At 33.6% G+C, this 17,851-nt stretch overlaps 2 protein-coding genes across 2 annotated transcripts in view; one reads left to right on the top strand and one right to left on the bottom strand.

Moving 5' to 3' along the window:
- The window catches only part of LOC136977909 (UDP-xylose and UDP-N-acetylglucosamine transporter-like), a 38,763-nt gene extending 28,086 nt beyond the window's left edge, over nt 1–10,677 (bottom strand). Inside the window, exons 1-2 of the mRNA XM_067273503.1 lie at nt 10,423–10,677; nt 4,341–4,454 (exon numbers count right to left, since the gene is read on the bottom strand). Of these exons, the coding sequence (XP_067129604.1) occupies nt 4,341–4,454; nt 10,423–10,496 (188 nt within the window). The 5' untranslated portion in view covers nt 10,497–10,677. The remainder of the gene's footprint in view (nt 1–4,340; nt 4,455–10,422) is intronic.
- A 1,562-nt stretch (nt 10,678–12,239) lies between these two features.
- On the top strand, nt 12,240–17,317 carry LOC136977924 (amine sulfotransferase-like). Its single transcript, XM_067273539.1, has 2 exons — nt 12,240–12,352; nt 16,321–17,317. Exon 2 carries the CDS (start codon nt 16,323–16,325, stop codon nt 17,235–17,237), a length of 915 nt encoding a protein of 304 aa, XP_067129640.1. The 5' UTR covers nt 12,240–12,352; nt 16,321–16,322; the 3' UTR covers nt 17,238–17,317.
- Nucleotides 17,318–17,851: the final 534 nt, after the last annotated feature.

The raw sequence follows: 17,851 nt of genomic DNA, 5'->3' as shown, positions 1-17,851 counted from the left end.
TGTCAACAAACTGTATGAAAACTGGTACATTTTGTAAACTATATAAATGAAATTCTTTTTTTTCAAGAAACCAAACTTATTTATTATAACAAAAACATTTTTGAATACTACAGTTCTTTTAAAACTAAATACAAATATCAAAATCAACACATCAGATAACCAAAGAAAAATCCAGCAAACAAAAACAATTTAATAATTAATGAATGTTTTCAACCATTTTCAATGATCATCCTCAGGATTACATTATATTCAAACAAAGAATGTAAACACGAATCTAGAAATTTAAACAAAGATGGAATACTATCTTATTGGAGAACAAAACAAATTTCTAGGTCCGGTTTATTTTCTACATTCAAATATAATGTAAATTGATAATGATCATTGAAAATGGTCAAATAATATTCATTAATTATTGAATTGTTTTCGTTTGTTGGATTATTTGGTTATCTGATCTGTTATCTGAAAAAATTATCATCTATTTTAAGCCATCTTTAACTTGTATTCACAAAAGTTTAAAAATGGAATATTCTTTATAAAATTATCATTAACCCCAGGATTTATATGTTACATTTTTCTTGCTGATGTGTAGAAAAGTCAAACTTTGATATTTGAATTCCCTGTGATTTCTGAAGTGAAGTTGGCTATTTTTACATAAAATATGGAAAAATATGTTATTGGTAACTAGATAACTCTTTATATTTTGTCATATTTATCCATATTTTTCATTATTTCTGGCATTCCAACTATATTAGGACAACTGACTGGTAGTTATTAACTTTTGAACAGATTTAAAAAGTTAAATTAAGACAATAAAGTCCAACTGTACCAGAAAACTGGAATTGTGCATGCAGATAAGAATTACACCTCAATGCAAAATTTCCAGTAAAAATTCAATATTCAGATGTTTTCAGCCACTATTTCATTGGCCCTCTTCAGGAAATGTAGAATGGAAAAACCGTTCTATAAATAGAATAGAACGGTTAAATAGAATAGAAATGCTTAAGCTCTATGATTGTATCTTCAATATTGGTGCAATAGGTAAATGCCCTCCTAATTAATGAACGTAGTTGCTTTATATCTAAATGGATCATTTGAGTGAGCTGGAATGAATAAAGGAATGTATTCTGGCTCATAATATACATTGATATGTATACCCCTTCTTTGAATTTGATTTCAACATCCAAAAAATGAACAGATGTGTTGCTATGCTGTTCCACTTTCAGAGTAAGATCATACAGATTCATGTTAATTCTATTTATAAAAAAATTTATATCTGGCTTTTTTTGCCAAATAATGATATCATCTATGTATCTATTATACAATGGTATGGGTTTTGGGTGAATTCTGGCATTATTCTGTTTTCTAAATTATGTACAACCAATTTGCATAAGTTCCCAGAGAGGGGGAATCAGTATACCTCATTCAGTATACCCATCAGTATACCTCATTGTTGTACGTGCATTCTCAGTGCTAAATTTTATGGTAAATTTTTTCTGAAGTACGTCGGATGTTAAATTTTTGTTTAATAAATTAAGACATAGTAATGGTAAATATTAATCTTTCGACAGCAACAATGATGTTTAGCATAAAATGTGTGCTATTTCTAAAATATCCTTAAGATGCAACCCACTTGATCCTACTTCTTTTAATAAAAAAATCTCACAATGCACAATATGTATTTTAAATTTATAGATATTTGAAAATTTATACTTTTATTAGAGTTTATAATCACTTGTTTTCATTAGTAACAAGCAGTGATTTGTTGTGACATCATCACAATGCCAGGCTGCAATTTTTAATCATATTTTTAATTTATTTAATTTAAAATATGTTCTCCACCTCAAATCAGTAGTGGCTTGCCCCTGTAATCATACTTTTCCTTTAACAATAAAGTTATGCCAGTCATCTATTTAACGCCTTTCAGGAGAAACTTTTTGAATAGAAATACAGTAGAGTTAATCCGAATCAATTGGGGACTGGGGTTGTTCAAATAAGTGATTTGTTCAGATAACCAATTATGTACGAAAAAATATTTTAACCTATCCGATGTTGAAATTTTTCTCTGTTGCATGTCGCTTCGTGTTGAATTTTTGTCGATTTTAAGCCTAACGAAAATTTTTATAATAATAATCAAGGCTATTATATCATTAAAAATTATTTCTTTATTTTGTACAAACAAAATATATATATTGAAAAATATAAAAACGTAAAAATTATACTTTAGAAGTAAATCTAGTATCAAAAAAGTTTGATTCAACATGACACAGTCAGACTGGAAAGCATTCAGATAACCGGGGTTCGGATAAATGACTCTCTACTGTAACATGACTTCCAGTCTGCATCGGAAGTTCATATACAGTTAATTGGGGCCTCCTGCCCAAGGTTCCCATATCTGGTCTCGTCTTTCATCTATCTAACTCCATTCTCAAGATTAAGGAAAAACAGATGGACAACAATGGGAATTTATAGGTCTACAATTTTTTCAAATTGCAGCCCAACTAGCAGATATGTCCAGCATTGCCCAGCCAAAACATAAGACTAAATATTAAAAGGAAAACCATATTAAAAGTTTGGATATTTTAGTCTACCATTGTTACATTTATCACAAGGTGTCAAGGAGATCAAATCAAGGAAAGAGCAGATATCAAAGTTTCAATGTAGACTATATTTTCCCTCGAGGTCCCAGAGAATAAGTATGAAAAATTTGGTGCATTTTGATCAAAAACATTAGAACAGAGAGACACAAGCATTCTACAGGGTGACAATAATTAACCCGTACAAAGTTTGTAGCAATGCTGCACCTGAACTTTTTTACTGTCACCAATTTACATACTATTGTTTAATTCTCCATGATTTCCTGCCCGTGTAGATGTACTTTCGATGTAATAAGAGTTAGTTCTTTATTTTTTTAATGGTGTCGAACAAATGTTGTGCAATTTTGGAGCTATTCCGGCAAGGAAAGCATCAATCTGAAATTGTTCGTCTGCTCGGTGTTCCAAAAATGACAGTCTCAGATGCAGTTCGGCGATTTAAGGAGCTTGGCCACAATGGTGACCGTCCCGGACTTGGAAGAAAGCGCACTGTCAACACGTCTAGGAACCGCAAGATCATCACAAAGCGAGTTGACTGACATGCGAAGGTCTCCATGAGAAAAATTGCTCGTGAGATCAGAATCAATCGCGAATTGGTGCGGTTAATGGCGAAAAAGGAACTCATACTCAAGCCCTACAAGTTCCAAAAGGTTCAGCTCCTCACCAATGAAAACAAGTGCGTGAGACTCCAAAGATCCCGTTAACTCAAGCGTCGGGCCGCAGGTCGACAATGGGAGTGCATTCTCTTCACAGACGAAAAACTTTTCTCCGTACAACCATCAAAACGACAGGAACTGGTCCGCGGGGGCTCCTGGACGCTCAGCCGTCATCGAACATCACAAAATCCAATGTCAGTCACGGTTTGGGGCGAAATTTGTGCGAGCGGCAAGACACCCCTTGTTTTCGTCGATCAAGGGGCCAAAATCAATCAAGATGTGTACCACCGTGACATTCTCGAGGCTGTGGTACTTCTGTGGGCTCAGCAGCATTTTGGCAGTGCGAAATGGACGTTTCAGCAGGACTCGGCGCCGACACACAGGGCGAAGAAGACTCAGGAGTGTGCAAGGCTCATTTTCCCGATTTCATCTCGTCTGCGGAATGGCCACCGTACTCGCCGAATCTGAACCCAATGGACTACAGTGTGTGGTCCATTTTGGAGGCCAGGGCCTGTTTTAAGCGCCATGAAAGTTTGGAGTCGCTGAAGCAATCCTTGCGCTGAAAGTAAGACAAACTGTCTCCAGAAGAGCGCGGCCCATCGCTGAGAATTTCAAAACACATTTGGGGCTCTGCATCAAAGCAAAAGAAGACCACTTTGAAACTGGCTGAATATCTGATTAATACGTAAAGTATTGTCACTGCTATATGCTGTTGTTTTGCTAATTTTCATTTCTTTAATAAATTTACGATACAAAAAACTTGTACGGGTTAATTATTGTCACCCTGTATTATATATATATATATAAAGCTGGCAAGGACAATCTAGTCTGACTAGACAATTCTGAAGAACTATGCAGTCCAATGATTCTGATAAACCATCTAGCTAGTCCAAAAGTTCTGATGGAACATAATGGTTCTGAGGAACTGTCTAGCCCAACTGTAAAGCAAAACTATATTTCCCACCTCTAGTATATATTCTTATATAGTACTGTATATACATACTTTATGTATTAATATATATATATATATATACAAACTCTATTCAAAAGTAAAATCTAATTAAATTATTATATATGATAAAAAATGAAGTACTTAATTGGAATGACTGGTTTCTCAGTGCCAAATTTTATGGTAAATATTAATCCTTCAAAAGCAATAAATAAAAACTGGGATAAAGTGATCAGATTACCACTCTGTGGCACCTCCCTAAAAAAAGAAAAATTTTTTAAATTCATTTTTATTCTCTGTTTTGTAAAATATTAATAAAAATTTGATGTTAACAAAACAATATCAATTTTATGGTAAAAATCTTAAATTGTTATTATAATATAACAGGGGTGGCCAACAAGTTGATCGCGATCGACCGGTCGATCACGATGCCAATTTTGGTCGATCGCTCGCGATGTCTTGACTTAATGTGTTACACTTGTAACTGAACGCAACTCGTGAATGTAACGTGCAAAAGCAACAATATGCATGCAGTTATCACTGGACTCGTAGAAAACACAGCTATTTAGCTTGAATATTTGATACTGTCATGCGGTAGCTTCTTTTCTTTAGTATTAACAATATTATTATTATTAATCAATATTATTTATCCACGGTGACAACGTTGAGTTTCAATTTTTCATTTGTTTAAAATGTAAGTACCTGTTCTTTATGTTTTAAATTAAATTATGGCTTTTCTTACCTATCTATTTACTTGATAAGTGAGCGTTTTCGGCAACAGACCTCTATATTTTTGGATTTTTGGAAATACGTCAATTGAGAAAAATATCCCAGTATCACCAAATGTAGCAAATATATTTATTCCTGTTTCGGAACTACATACCTGTGTGAATTGGCATTTTCATACTTAAAGTTAACGAAGACTAAACATTCTGTCCCGACTGATTCCCATACCGAAGAATCATTATTATTATCTTTGTCAGGATATACACCTAATTACGTTTCCTCGGTAAGAGACGCGCAAACTCGGTCCTCCCGTTAATGTAACGTAATAAAATAAATTCTAAATCTGTCTTCATCAGTAGCTAATTTGAATTAATAAATATTGTTAATAATTACTCGTGTTGTTTTAATTCCTCTGGACGCGAGTTTTTTGGCCCATTAAATAATTACGTTGTTTTTTACGTAGGTAGATATACAGGGTGTTTCAGTACAAAGAGCACTCCCGCGAGCTATTGATAGATTAGCAAAAAATAAGTCTAAAAATCTTATATCATTCTTCCATGATAAATTTTCCTCGCCCAAAAAAAAAATCGCAAAAGTAAAATCTTATAATCAAATTATCAGCCGTACTGTGCAGTTTTATAACAACTTTTTCAAGTTTACAAACAAATAGTACCACAATTTATACATTGTAATTGATAAAAAAAATTAAATTATATTTTAAGTTAATAAAAATCTATCTTAAAAGTGTGGAAAAATCGATTTTTTTTAGGTGCCGCCTGTACGGAATGAACTCGTAACTGCAAATATCAAAAGTTGGGTCTGGAAATTTATTTTCTTTATGAGCTTATATCTTGAAAACTTAATAAGTGATTTAAAAAATAAAAAATAGTTTTGAACATATATTTTCCTTATCTACCCATAGCTCGCGGGAGTGCACCTCGTACTGAAGCACAGTGTATAAACATAGTATGTATTTCACACCCCCCTCGCCACTTAGACTATGCCTACGACAACAAGTCGATCGCGACACATTTTTAAGATAAAAAGTAGATCTTATGTACACAAAAGTTGGCCACCCCTGTAATATAACATAATATAATAATCTCATATTACATGGAGTTATGATCATTTTTGATACTGAAAGAGCTTAGTTTTGATTATTAAAATGAGGAATATATTTTATCATTGGTTTTTAAACTATCTTAATATGATTTATATAATCATCAAGGTATAGAATAAATCATAATTCTCTATTGCATTAAAAAATTTTTAATTGTATAAAAGGGATTTGGATTCCATATTTAATCTAGCATAATTTGTGTACACTTTTTGATCTCTTCAAAAACTGTTCAGTTTTTAATGATTTTGTTGTTTGTTGTAATTTATAACTTCAACATTAGCAATAGAAAAAACTATAATGGATTACAATTACATTCCACAGGCCTACTCACTTTTTCTTTCTTATATAGACCTAGTTCAATTGGACAAAAATTTGATTCTTTTTTATTATATGAAATGGCATAAATATGTAATATGGAAAACCAGACTGAAAACAATATTTGAAAAAAACTATATTAAATTTTTTGCAAAACAATGATTTTATGTGAATAAAAGTCAAATTAATCTAGAGGTCAGTCATGAACACCTGCAGCCTGCACATTCCTAACTAGGGATTGCAATTGCTGGATCCCTCATCCAGCAATCCAGTTGGATCAAACGCATTCTTCTGCATGCTGGATCTGCAAATACTCAATTAACTTTCTAAATAATGGCGCAAAAATCTACGTTGTCAGCATTGCGGCTTTGCTAACTACTAGACTGCTACTAATTACTTACTCACTACTTTACTAACACTAATAATTAAATTACTTATAAATAAACTATACCTTTATCAATCCAGCAAAATTTAATAAAATAATAATGTATTCAATCGCTTTTTAACGATCTTCCTCAGTTACAAAAAAATACATTAACTATAGAACATAAAATGTGTTCGAAATAAATATAAAAAGAATAGTGATTGATTACATCCCATTTTTAAACAAGATTCATAGTAGATGTATTGCCAGGTCTAATAATTTTCGCATTGTATACCGACGTAATCCCACTGTTTTCAAACTTTTAAGAAACGATAAAAAGAAAGAGGATCGGAATTCAACAATGGGTATATATTTGGTGCCTTTACATGACCAACATTTCAATTCCAAGCTTGTTTATGTGGGTGCAACGATGCACAGTTTAAAACAAAGGCTCAAGGAGCACAAATATATAATCAGTAAGAACCTTGACAACACTGTGCTGGCATCATACGCAAGACAGAAGGATGTTAACGTCCAATGGGATCAAGCGGCAATTATAAAAACGACGACGAATAGGCAAATGGTCAAACATATGGAGAGATTGGAAATCTGCAAGGTGCACATGGCAACTGGTCGTATAAACAATAGAGATGCAGACTCACTGTCAATCGCGTGGAGATCCTTTTACATTAATTAATGTTATTAACAGATAATGCTGGTTTCATTGTTATATCTTATATTTTTTTTCCTTTTCGCTATTTATTTTGTTTATCTATATTTTGTCTGCTTGGGCGTTTTCTGTTAATTTTTATATTTATTCTGAATACATTTTATGTTCTATATTTAACGTTCTATTTTTTTGTAACTGAGGAAAATCATTAAAAACGATTGAAAATGTTATTATTTTTTAAAATTTTGCTGGATTGATAAAGGTGTAGTTTATTTAACTTATTCTACTTCCAGTAAATAGTTTTTATATACTTATAAATAACTACAGACTGATATGTAGAGCCCATATAAGAACACTGGTAAGACTGATAGCCACATAGCCACTGATTATCCATCCTTACATTATTATAATATAATATATTAATATAAATTAATTAGTAGAATTACCTTTGCTATTATTTAACTTAAAGATTACATTATAATTATAATCTAACTAAACATTTAAAGTTAATTATCTCTATCTCAAGTGTTAAACTGAACCAAAGTTAAGTTTACTACCTAAATGTGTAAGAAGCTTTACTGATTTATAGTGACCAGTCTAAATAATAAAAGCTTCTTAAGTATTTAAAAAAATGTTTTATTTCTTTAAAAAAAACCATAAATTGCTGGATAGATAGATAGACAGATAACACTATTGCACCAAAAATACATCCGCACTGGATCCAGCTAGAATGATTTTAGTCCAGCAAAAATCCAGCTGGATTGAAAACACTGCTGGATTGCAATCCCTATTCCTAACATGTAGGTTCCCTGGGGCTTTGGCAAAATAATATTATTTTTTGTTTGCTGCATCATGTCATTACACACTCTAATTAAGCTGATATTCATAATGAGCATTCAAACTAAACTTGACCAATGAAAAATGAAAATAAACTATATATCACTAGTTTGCATATCATTAGCCAATAATATTTTAGTATCTAGCCTCAACAGGCTTAAAGCATGCAACTCCATACAGCGGCACAGCTAGGGTTCTCCGGGCCTGGTACGGAACCAGATTTGTGGACCCCCGAAAAAAAATTTTTTGGCAGGGGGTGTCCTTTTTTCATAATGGTAATCGGGAATGTCCAAACAAAAACAAGTCATTTTTTCTGTAAATTTCGGCTTTTGAATTTATAGATTCTGTTTTGTGCAAGGTAAAACAAATAATATTAGGATACATTTGAATTTTAAAAACTTACTTTATGAGCTTTCTGACTAGCAAAATCAGAAATAACAGAATCAAAATCGATGGAATCAGTAACTTCACGTTCAATGGATAAAATGGCAAGGTTCGTCAATCTCAGGTTGCCTGAGATTGACAAACCTTGTTCTCTCTCACAAGTTGCAACAATAACTTTGGTCATTAAGAAGATTCAGAGACTGATTTCTACATTCGGTACCGAATCGATCAATTTGTATCGACAAATAAAATTCAGAAGCTCCATTGGTCCATCTTGACAAATCAGGTTAAGTTCCAAAGATACAGCAACAAAGTCTAGAAGCCATTTTCATTCAAGAGCAAATTCTTTTTTGTCGATTCCTTCCGGAGCATTTTTAAGGTCTACTTACAAAACAGGATCCAACAAAATTGCGGGCGTTAAGAAAATGTATTTCTTTCGTTAGGTATTTTTTTAGTTTAGTTTACATAAATGGGCTAAAATATTTTTGTATAGTGGTTTATATAGTGTATAACTAGATTAGAGTACTCAACTGAGTTGCTGGTTTTCTTGTGTAATAGGGGCCCCAGCAGCTTGAACAGCCAAATGCCAAGTTTTGCTAAGTTCTGATTGCCGTGACAAATTTTTCGGGTCTTTTTTCCCTGTGATTTTGGGGCCCCCACAGGCTTATCGCTTTCGAGGAACCTGGTGCAGACCACACTTACCGCATCCCCTAGCTGCGCCACTGATTCCGTAAGAAAAAGTGCAAGCAGCCTGCCGAAGTCTACAAAGTACACTCACTGCCCAAATCCATAAAAGACTACTTGTGACTCATTTAGGGGTTGTTGTATTATTATATATCAAATAGTATTTTACGTACTCACTAAATAATTTTATTGTTAGTGAATATTCGTGCTATACTTTTATTATATATCATTTGAATAAAATTCGGGCGTACTATAGATTACCACCTATGAAATTTCAGGACTTTGATTATATATTTGAACTCACGGGTCCGAGTTCAACGGTACCCTATTTTTGGACCGGAGACGAAAAATAAAAAAGTTATCATACTTTTTAAGTTACCATACTTTTTTAATGCTCTTATGAAGACAGCACCATAGTTGCTAGTACTGCCATCTTGCGGTAAAGTCTGCAAACCATGACGTCGGACTACGGTCATCTCCAGGAGGGTTAAACACGCGATACGAGAGCGGAGAGAGCGACGCAACTTCTGATCATCGAGCGATTGCCATTTCGGTTAATGTTACTTATGGCAGTGAACATGGCGGCTGTCCCCACTGTTCGTGCTCCCGACTGACCTCCCGAAGGGGAGCCACCGGCAGGCCGCCATGTGCTAAACGTCACTAGTTATTGATTCACAGTAGTTCTTGAACAAAGTAAAAAAGGGGGAAAAACGTCTACTAAAGACAATTTTAACGGCAAGCGACGCGACTCTAGATCACGATAGCGAGGCCGACTTAGAGGAGAGCGCGACACGATTCCCTATCATCGCGTGATTGCTGGAAAAAACTACGATAAGGTTCTTATTTTTCGTCTCCGGTCCAAAAGTAGGGTATCATTGAACTCGTCTCGGTCTCCTGAGTTCAGATATATACCCAAAGACCCGAAATTCCATAGGTGGTGATCTATAGTATCCCCCTAAAATTCTCAATAAATTTATATATTAATTAAAATTTGAGGGTGATTTCTAATTGGGTAAATGGCAGGTAATATATAATATAATACTGGGAAAATGCAAGTTAAAACAAAATGTTACTTTCCTAACAATTGATATATTTTGGGAATAAATGAGGGAATTTTATTTCTTACTTGATGATGTGTTCCAAGAAAATGACATTACTACAACACGCAATAAAAACTAATATAACTGCAATCATTGTCATAAAGTTGAGTATTTTAACATAATTAAATCAACAAGCTCAACATTGAATTTTTAATCTGGCAGTTCTTTAGTTCCCGCTAGACAGACTTTAATATTTGTAGCAGAACTAAAATTTGAGTAAAAACGATCGATTAAGAACGGAAATGGTTTAATCATACATGGAGTAATTTGACACGTCGAGTATTTTCCCGGGAAATGGCTGCTATCAACTATGCTGCCCTCTGACGTAATTAGTACAGAAGGAAAAATATAATAAAAGACAAGTAGCTATTATAGAACGCAAATTCCTGACGTAGCATGCATATGCATTATTAATTAAATTTTAATGAATTTTATTTTTTCAAATGGAATGACGCCTGAAGTAAAAATCTCAGTAATGAATTTGTCGATTACTTTTACCTGGATTTGTAACATCGGATTGTCGTTATAATTGGTGGAGAATTTTGAAATAAAATTTGTCACTATAAGAATATAACAAAATAGAGGATTTTGGGTGAAATGTGACAAAATTTTAATCCAGTAACCTTTATAACACAAAGGTAATTTATTCAAAAGAATTTAAGGGGATACTGTAGATTACCACCTATGGAATTTCGGGACTTTGAGTATATATCTGAACTAAGGGGACCGAGACGAGTTCAACGATACCCTACTTTTGGACCGTAGACAAAAAATAAGAACGTTATCATAGTTTTTAAGTTATACTTTTTTAATGCTTTCATGCAGACGGCACCGTAGTTGCTAGTGCTGCCATCTCGCGGTAAAGTCTGCAAACAAATTAAAAAAAGCACTCTGAAAGGCAAGAAATTGCACGAACAGTCAATGCCACTTCCTTTTTTTTTCTTTTGTTCAAGAACTACCGTGAATCAATAACTAATGACGTTAAACAATCCTCCCGGGGGGAGTCCATCGATGCTCTCCTCCCGGGAGGAGTCCATCGGGAGCACGAACAGTCGAACGCCAGTTCCTTTTTTTTCTTTTGTTCAAGTATCGCGACTTCCGATCGCGATAGCGCGGTCAGCTCGTAGCACTAGCCGACAGCGAGCGATAGCGAGACTCAGGAGCCGTAGCCCCCGAGGTCGACGAGCGCGAGGGTGTGAAAAAAGGACAACTCGAACTGTAGACGATCGGTGTGCTCGTGGATCAACATCTGCCTGTGTTGAAGGTATATATGATTGACTTGCCGGGCTGCCTGTTAATAAAGAAATAGTCAACAAAAATTATACTCAAATTTTATTTATTTATTATAAAACATCAAAAACTAGCTATGGAATTTTTAAATACGGACTGATTACATAGCGATTAAATATTAATTAAATAACTGCATGAAATATTTATTGAATAAATTATAACATAACAATTTTATTGCTTTTTAATTCGCATTACCTTTTATTATTTTATTATTATTATTATTTTGAATTTACATAGACCGCCATTATAAATAGTATTATGGAAGTTTCACGTTGTGGTATTAGAATACGAGGACGTTTGCTATAGTCGTTTCAAACGCATGATCTTTACAGTTAATGCATGTAAAAAAAATTAACACAACGGAAAAGTCGCTGTGCAATCTAGTCAGAGAAAATAAAATAAAATTCACATATTGTCTGACGTATTAAACGAAAAGTGCTAATATCGCTATGAAATGTGCTGATTGGTTTAACTGAAGCGACATCACGCTTGACGTTGCTCTCAAGTCGATTCTTTCCATAGACAGATTGTACTTATCACTTATTAGAAGCACGCTCATATTTAACAGTTTCAACCTGTTATACACTAATTAAATTAACGCAATAATTGTTTATCAAGACATTTCAATTAATAGAAAAGTGAAAATTTCGTACGTCTCTAGAAAAGGTAGGAATATAATACACGTATTAGTTGAATAAGAACTTTATTATTAATTGCAAACACAGGACTAAATACAGATAATTTGTTTCAGAAACGAATTTTAAGACTTTTTCTTTAACTCGTTTAGAATTTGTTTACAAAAATTATATTTAAATCAAGTATATTAAGTTTATTTTGACTACAAATTTTATTAACTTTAGTTTGTTTATTAAATGATGGCTAATTAAATATTGTAAATACGCATCTCAATGCGTTTTAACAATTAGGACGGGCCGGATGGCCGAGCGGTCAAGGTTAACAGCCTGCCGCCCTGGGGGACCCGGGATCGAATCCGGACGGGTCGAAAAATCCCCAGGAATTTTTCGGGGGGTGGTCCGTCCAGATATGTCGGTCCCCATCCCTCACCACCCGGCCGCCCCATTGTAGGCCTGGCCGAACCCATAATGGGCTTGCTATAAGAGGCCCTCTTAGTGCCCACTGGGCGGAAAGAGTTACAAAAAAAAAAAAAATTAGGACGTGAGAATATGATGATAATCTGAAGATAAGAACTTTCTAAACCTTAAATTTGCTAATCAGCTACGACTTACACTATCATAATTATTTCTTGTTATCTATTTAGAGCAAAACATGAACTGTTTTATTAACAAATGTATCATAATAGATATGTGAAAAATTGATGGTTATGCAAACGAAAACATCTGGCATGTAAAAAATTGCGCCAAGTAAAAACTACTTCGAAAAATTCCTTACTAAAATAAAAATGAAGTAATTCTCAAAAAATGGCTCTGGATTTTGCAAGCCGTCAAAAATTCAAGCCACTTCAAAAAAAATCAAGCAACAAATTGCATAACTTTCCCGGCTGTTATGAGATTTTATTTAAAAAATAACTTTTATATTATTAATCATAATAAATTAAATTGTTTATGGCATCCATCATCTGTTAAGAGATTTTATTATCAAAAACTTTTTTATATTTTTAATTAATATAAAATAGCAAAAGGATTAATTTTAAGGGTAGTGATGAGTTTTATAAAAAAAAAAAAAAAAAAAAAAAAAAAATGTAAATAACGAGTAAAATCTTCATTAAGTCTTCCGACCCCTCTCGACATACGATACATGATCCCCATCTATCTTCTCACTTTTTTCGTCTTTAAACAACAAAATTTAGTAGCATCAATGCCCGTTATATACAGGTCACAATGTCAAATTTCGTTTCTTAATCATTGCCCCATCCTAAGATATTACACGATTTATACGCTAACACACACACATACATAATATCCACGGAAATTTTTCCCGTTTTTTGAATGTTTTGGGTTTACGAGGTCTGAAAACGTGTTCTGCAAAAAACGCGGTGGATCAAATTTGACACGATTCCAATACCTTCCCATCTCATATATACGTAACAGCCGGGAAAGTAATAATCTATATATATAAAAACGAATGTCTGTCTGCCTGTCTGTTTGTCCTTCATGCATTACTACACCATTTAACCGATTGCCATGAAACTTTGGGAAGTTGTTTAATACATTCCCGCGAAGGTTTCTGGCATATGTGAAGACCACCATTCCCCCCCTTTCAAAAATATATTTATATATGGATTAAGGCTTTTATGACCAACAGATGGCGCTAACTTCCGACGACCTAAGTTTGCTTTTCTGTGAGGCATTATGTTTTTCTGTGAGAATGGACTAAAGCAGATCATTTTCTATCTATCTATATCAATAAAATATAACATTCGTTTGTTCCTACCGATTCTTTTGAAATTTTGTCACCATGTTGCATTCGAATATGCACATGTTTTTATATAATATACATGTCAAAATTCCCCCCACTGGGGGGAGAGGGACAGGATTAAGGCTTACTGTGAAGAACTCGGCTTCTATTTATACTATTTTGCATGCGGTTTTTTGCGTTTTTAATTGCGTTTTAATAGGTTACGTCAACAGAATATACACTAAAAAAGGATTTTTCGATATTCCCCAGCGGGGAAAGGGACAGGATTAAGGCTTACTGTGAAGAACTCGGCTTCTATTTATACTATTTTGCATGTGGTTTTGATTGCATTTTAATAGGCACGTCAAGAGAATGTACACTAAGAAGGGATTTTTTGGAATTCCCCCCACGAGGGAAGTATTATACATTTATAATAGATACATTTTGAGCCACAACAACGCGTGGCCGGGTCAGCTAGTAGTCTAATAAAATTTCATAAATAAATTTTAATTTTAGTTTTTACTTTTCCGACTGTTTTGTATATAACACGGGAAAGTATTGCAATTATATCAAATTTGACCCTCTGGGATTTTTCCAAATCTCCACGTTTTTGAAACCCCTGAACTCAAGGTGAAAAAACGGAGAAAATTTTCCATGGGTTATGTGTGTGTATTGGTGTCTATTTCGTTTAACGCTTTAAGATCCTCTCTTCTCAATCATTACTATGTGGCAAAAACCATAACAATTATTGCTATTTTGCTTAGTCTGGAAAAATCTTTGCTGTCCATTATGATTTAGGGGAAATACGTACAAAATGATGATAGTGTTAAGTAACAATGGAGAACAAGAGAAAGCGACGTACAAGATTTACGGGCGCTGGAGGGAGAAAAAGAAAAAGAGTAATATGTTAGAACATATTCGATTTTCAAATTTAAACAGATTAGTTCGGTTTTTCTCGACCTTTCTTCTTTAGAACATTCGATGAAAATCGAACGATATAATCAGAACACGTCGTGAAAATCGAACAATATTAGAACATTCGATTTTCAAATTCGACCTTTCTTTAGAAATACTTAGTTTGTTGATGAAATTACTCTTTTTCTTTTGTGACTATAACGTAATAATCTTAATCTTCGCGGTTGTTACTTTTGCCCGAGCAACGCCGGGCCTACCTGCTAGTTGAATAATAAACTACAATAATTATGAAATCTTATTTATTTACAAATTGTATTCTGATCACCTCATCCGACAAATCTGTAAAATATTGATTTTTAAAAAGTCTGATCACTTTATTCTAGAAATAAACCTCTCGTAATCGATTTGCCATATTTTCGTCAAAATTCATTAAATCGCAGTGTTAATGTGATATCTTTCAACTCTCTGATCTCTAGACTTTAGTCATTGGATTAGCTAGTGTTATCACTGCTACTCCATGAATTATCCGATAACGCTCAGTTTTGCGTCGTAAAAATCTCCATTGTTGCTTTGATACAAGACAAGACTTATTGAGAAGTGTTTAATGCTTTAGGAAAACATCGCTTTAAACTGAAATCTATAATAGATAAAATAGAAAGATACAAATTAATTTATTTTATGAAATACAAGATTATTTTATTTATGAAAAGCACTGTATAACCCGACGTTATAAGCATTTCTTAGAACAACATGACGTCTACGATACTAATTAACATACCAGTAGTTCTTTACGATAGTTTCAATGTATAGCCGAAACGAGCCGTAGCTACGGGGGCTATGACGTGGCTAAATCCCTTCAGCTTAGTTGGCAGTACCTGTATGCAGCGGCCGGATGGCCGAGCGGTCAAGGTGGCAGCTTACCGCTCTGGGGGACCCGGCATCGAATCCGAACGGGTCGAATAATCCCCAGGAATTTTTCAAAGGGTGGCCCGTTCGGATATGTCGGGCCCCGTCCCTCACCAGCCGGTCGCCCCATTGTGGGCCTGGCCGAACCCATAATAGGCCTTCTAAAAAGAGGCTCTCTTAGTGCTCACAGGGCGGAAAGAGTTTAAAAAAAAGTACTGTACCTATATGCAGTAGTCTACGTATAACATTTTTTGACCCGTCCGAATTCGATTCCGGCTCAGAGCGGTAGGATGCCACCTTGACATTAAATAATCATTTATTTGTAAAATAAGTGATTATTAATTATATAAGTTATCTTATTAGTTGTATTGCATGACTATTTAGAGTATATTAATGAACTGTACGATTATTATTAAGTGTAAATTCTTTTTTTACAGTAATGGCCGAAGAAAAATCGAACACAGCTATACCATATCAAATTATTAGTGATTTCAAGTTTCCAAAATCATTCATATCTGAATGCATAACTTCTACTATTCAATATAAACCGAGAAATGATGATATATTTCTTTCGACTTTTCCAAGATGCGGTACTACTTGGACTCAACAAATTTTATATCTTATTTTTCATAAAGGAATACCTCCAAAAGATGGCAAGGATTTCATGTTATTCTCTCCTTATTTAGAAATGATGGGAATAGAAACTGCAAATAAAGTTACGCCGTGTGTCTTAAAAGTACACTTGCCATTTCACTTAACTCCGTATGCACCCGAATCAAAATACGTCTACGTTGCAAGAAATCCTAAAGACTGCTGTATTTCGTTTTATTATTTTTCGACAAGAACTGTAGGGAATGTTAAAATAACATTTGATGAATTTTTCGAACATTTTATTACTGGAAAAATACCTTACGGGGATTATTTTGATCATGTATTATCGTGGTATAATCATCGAGATGATTCAAATGTTCTTTTCTTAACTTACGAAGAAATGAAACAAGATATTTGTGCTGTTGTAAAGAAAATCTGTGTATTTCTAGGTGCAGAGTATTCTGAATTAATCAACGATAATGAAATAATGAAAAATATAGTTCATTTTAGTAGCTTTGATTTCATGAAAAATACAACAAATGAAAATTACAATGCTATTCGTCTTCAAAAAGATAAAGACTTGGGAAAAATTCATGAAATATGGGAAAAAAGAAATGTTATAGATTCAAAGATTGTAAGAAAAGGCGAAGTAGGAGATTGGAAAAACCATTTTTCTGCTTCTCAAAATGAAAGAATGAATGAACTGATTCAATGCAGATTTGGAAATACAGATTTATTGCATATTTGGAAAGATTTATTATAACTCATTGTATTACTGGTGTAATATTCGTATTAGAAACTGAATTCAATGAAATAAAATAACTGTTAAATAAATTTAGCAAAGTAGACAATACATAGATGTTTTCTGCTGTCCTTATTCACGCACTTGAAAAAAAAAATAATAATAAGTTCCACGGCAGAGTCGAATTTTCATTTGAGGCTACTCGTCCACCTCAATGTGTAAAACGTTAAAAATTATTTTCCTCTGGCGACAGCACAATAAATAAAAATTTGTTTCATAAAAATTGTTTCTTTTAGTATAATTATACTGGACATAAAGGATAGTACTTTGCATTGCAATAAGCCTGAAATAGATCATATAGTCTGGGCATTACTGGATTATGAAAAAATTAAAAAAAGAACATATGTAAATTTTTTTCATATACCAAACTCACAAATGTATATACAAATTAATTAAAGTGTTTGCAAAACAGAGAAATTTAGTCTCATCAGTGCTAATATACAGATTATTAATTTTCAGATCTTCAGTTAATTTCCGTGATATATTATTTAACTTGTCTTGAAAAACCTTTGTATTGGTGTCCGAGTACGATATTACAATATCATTTGCGTTCATTATAAGGTTGGTTTCTGTTA

The sequence above is a fragment of the Centruroides vittatus genome, unplaced genomic scaffold, assembly GCF_030686945.1.
Source record: "Centruroides vittatus isolate TY-2023 unplaced genomic scaffold, ASM3068694v2 contig_482, whole genome shotgun sequence".
Lineage (NCBI taxonomy): Eukaryota > Metazoa > Arthropoda > Arachnida > Scorpiones > Buthidae > Centruroides > Centruroides vittatus.
This window is presented reverse-complemented; position numbering and strand designations above follow the sequence as displayed.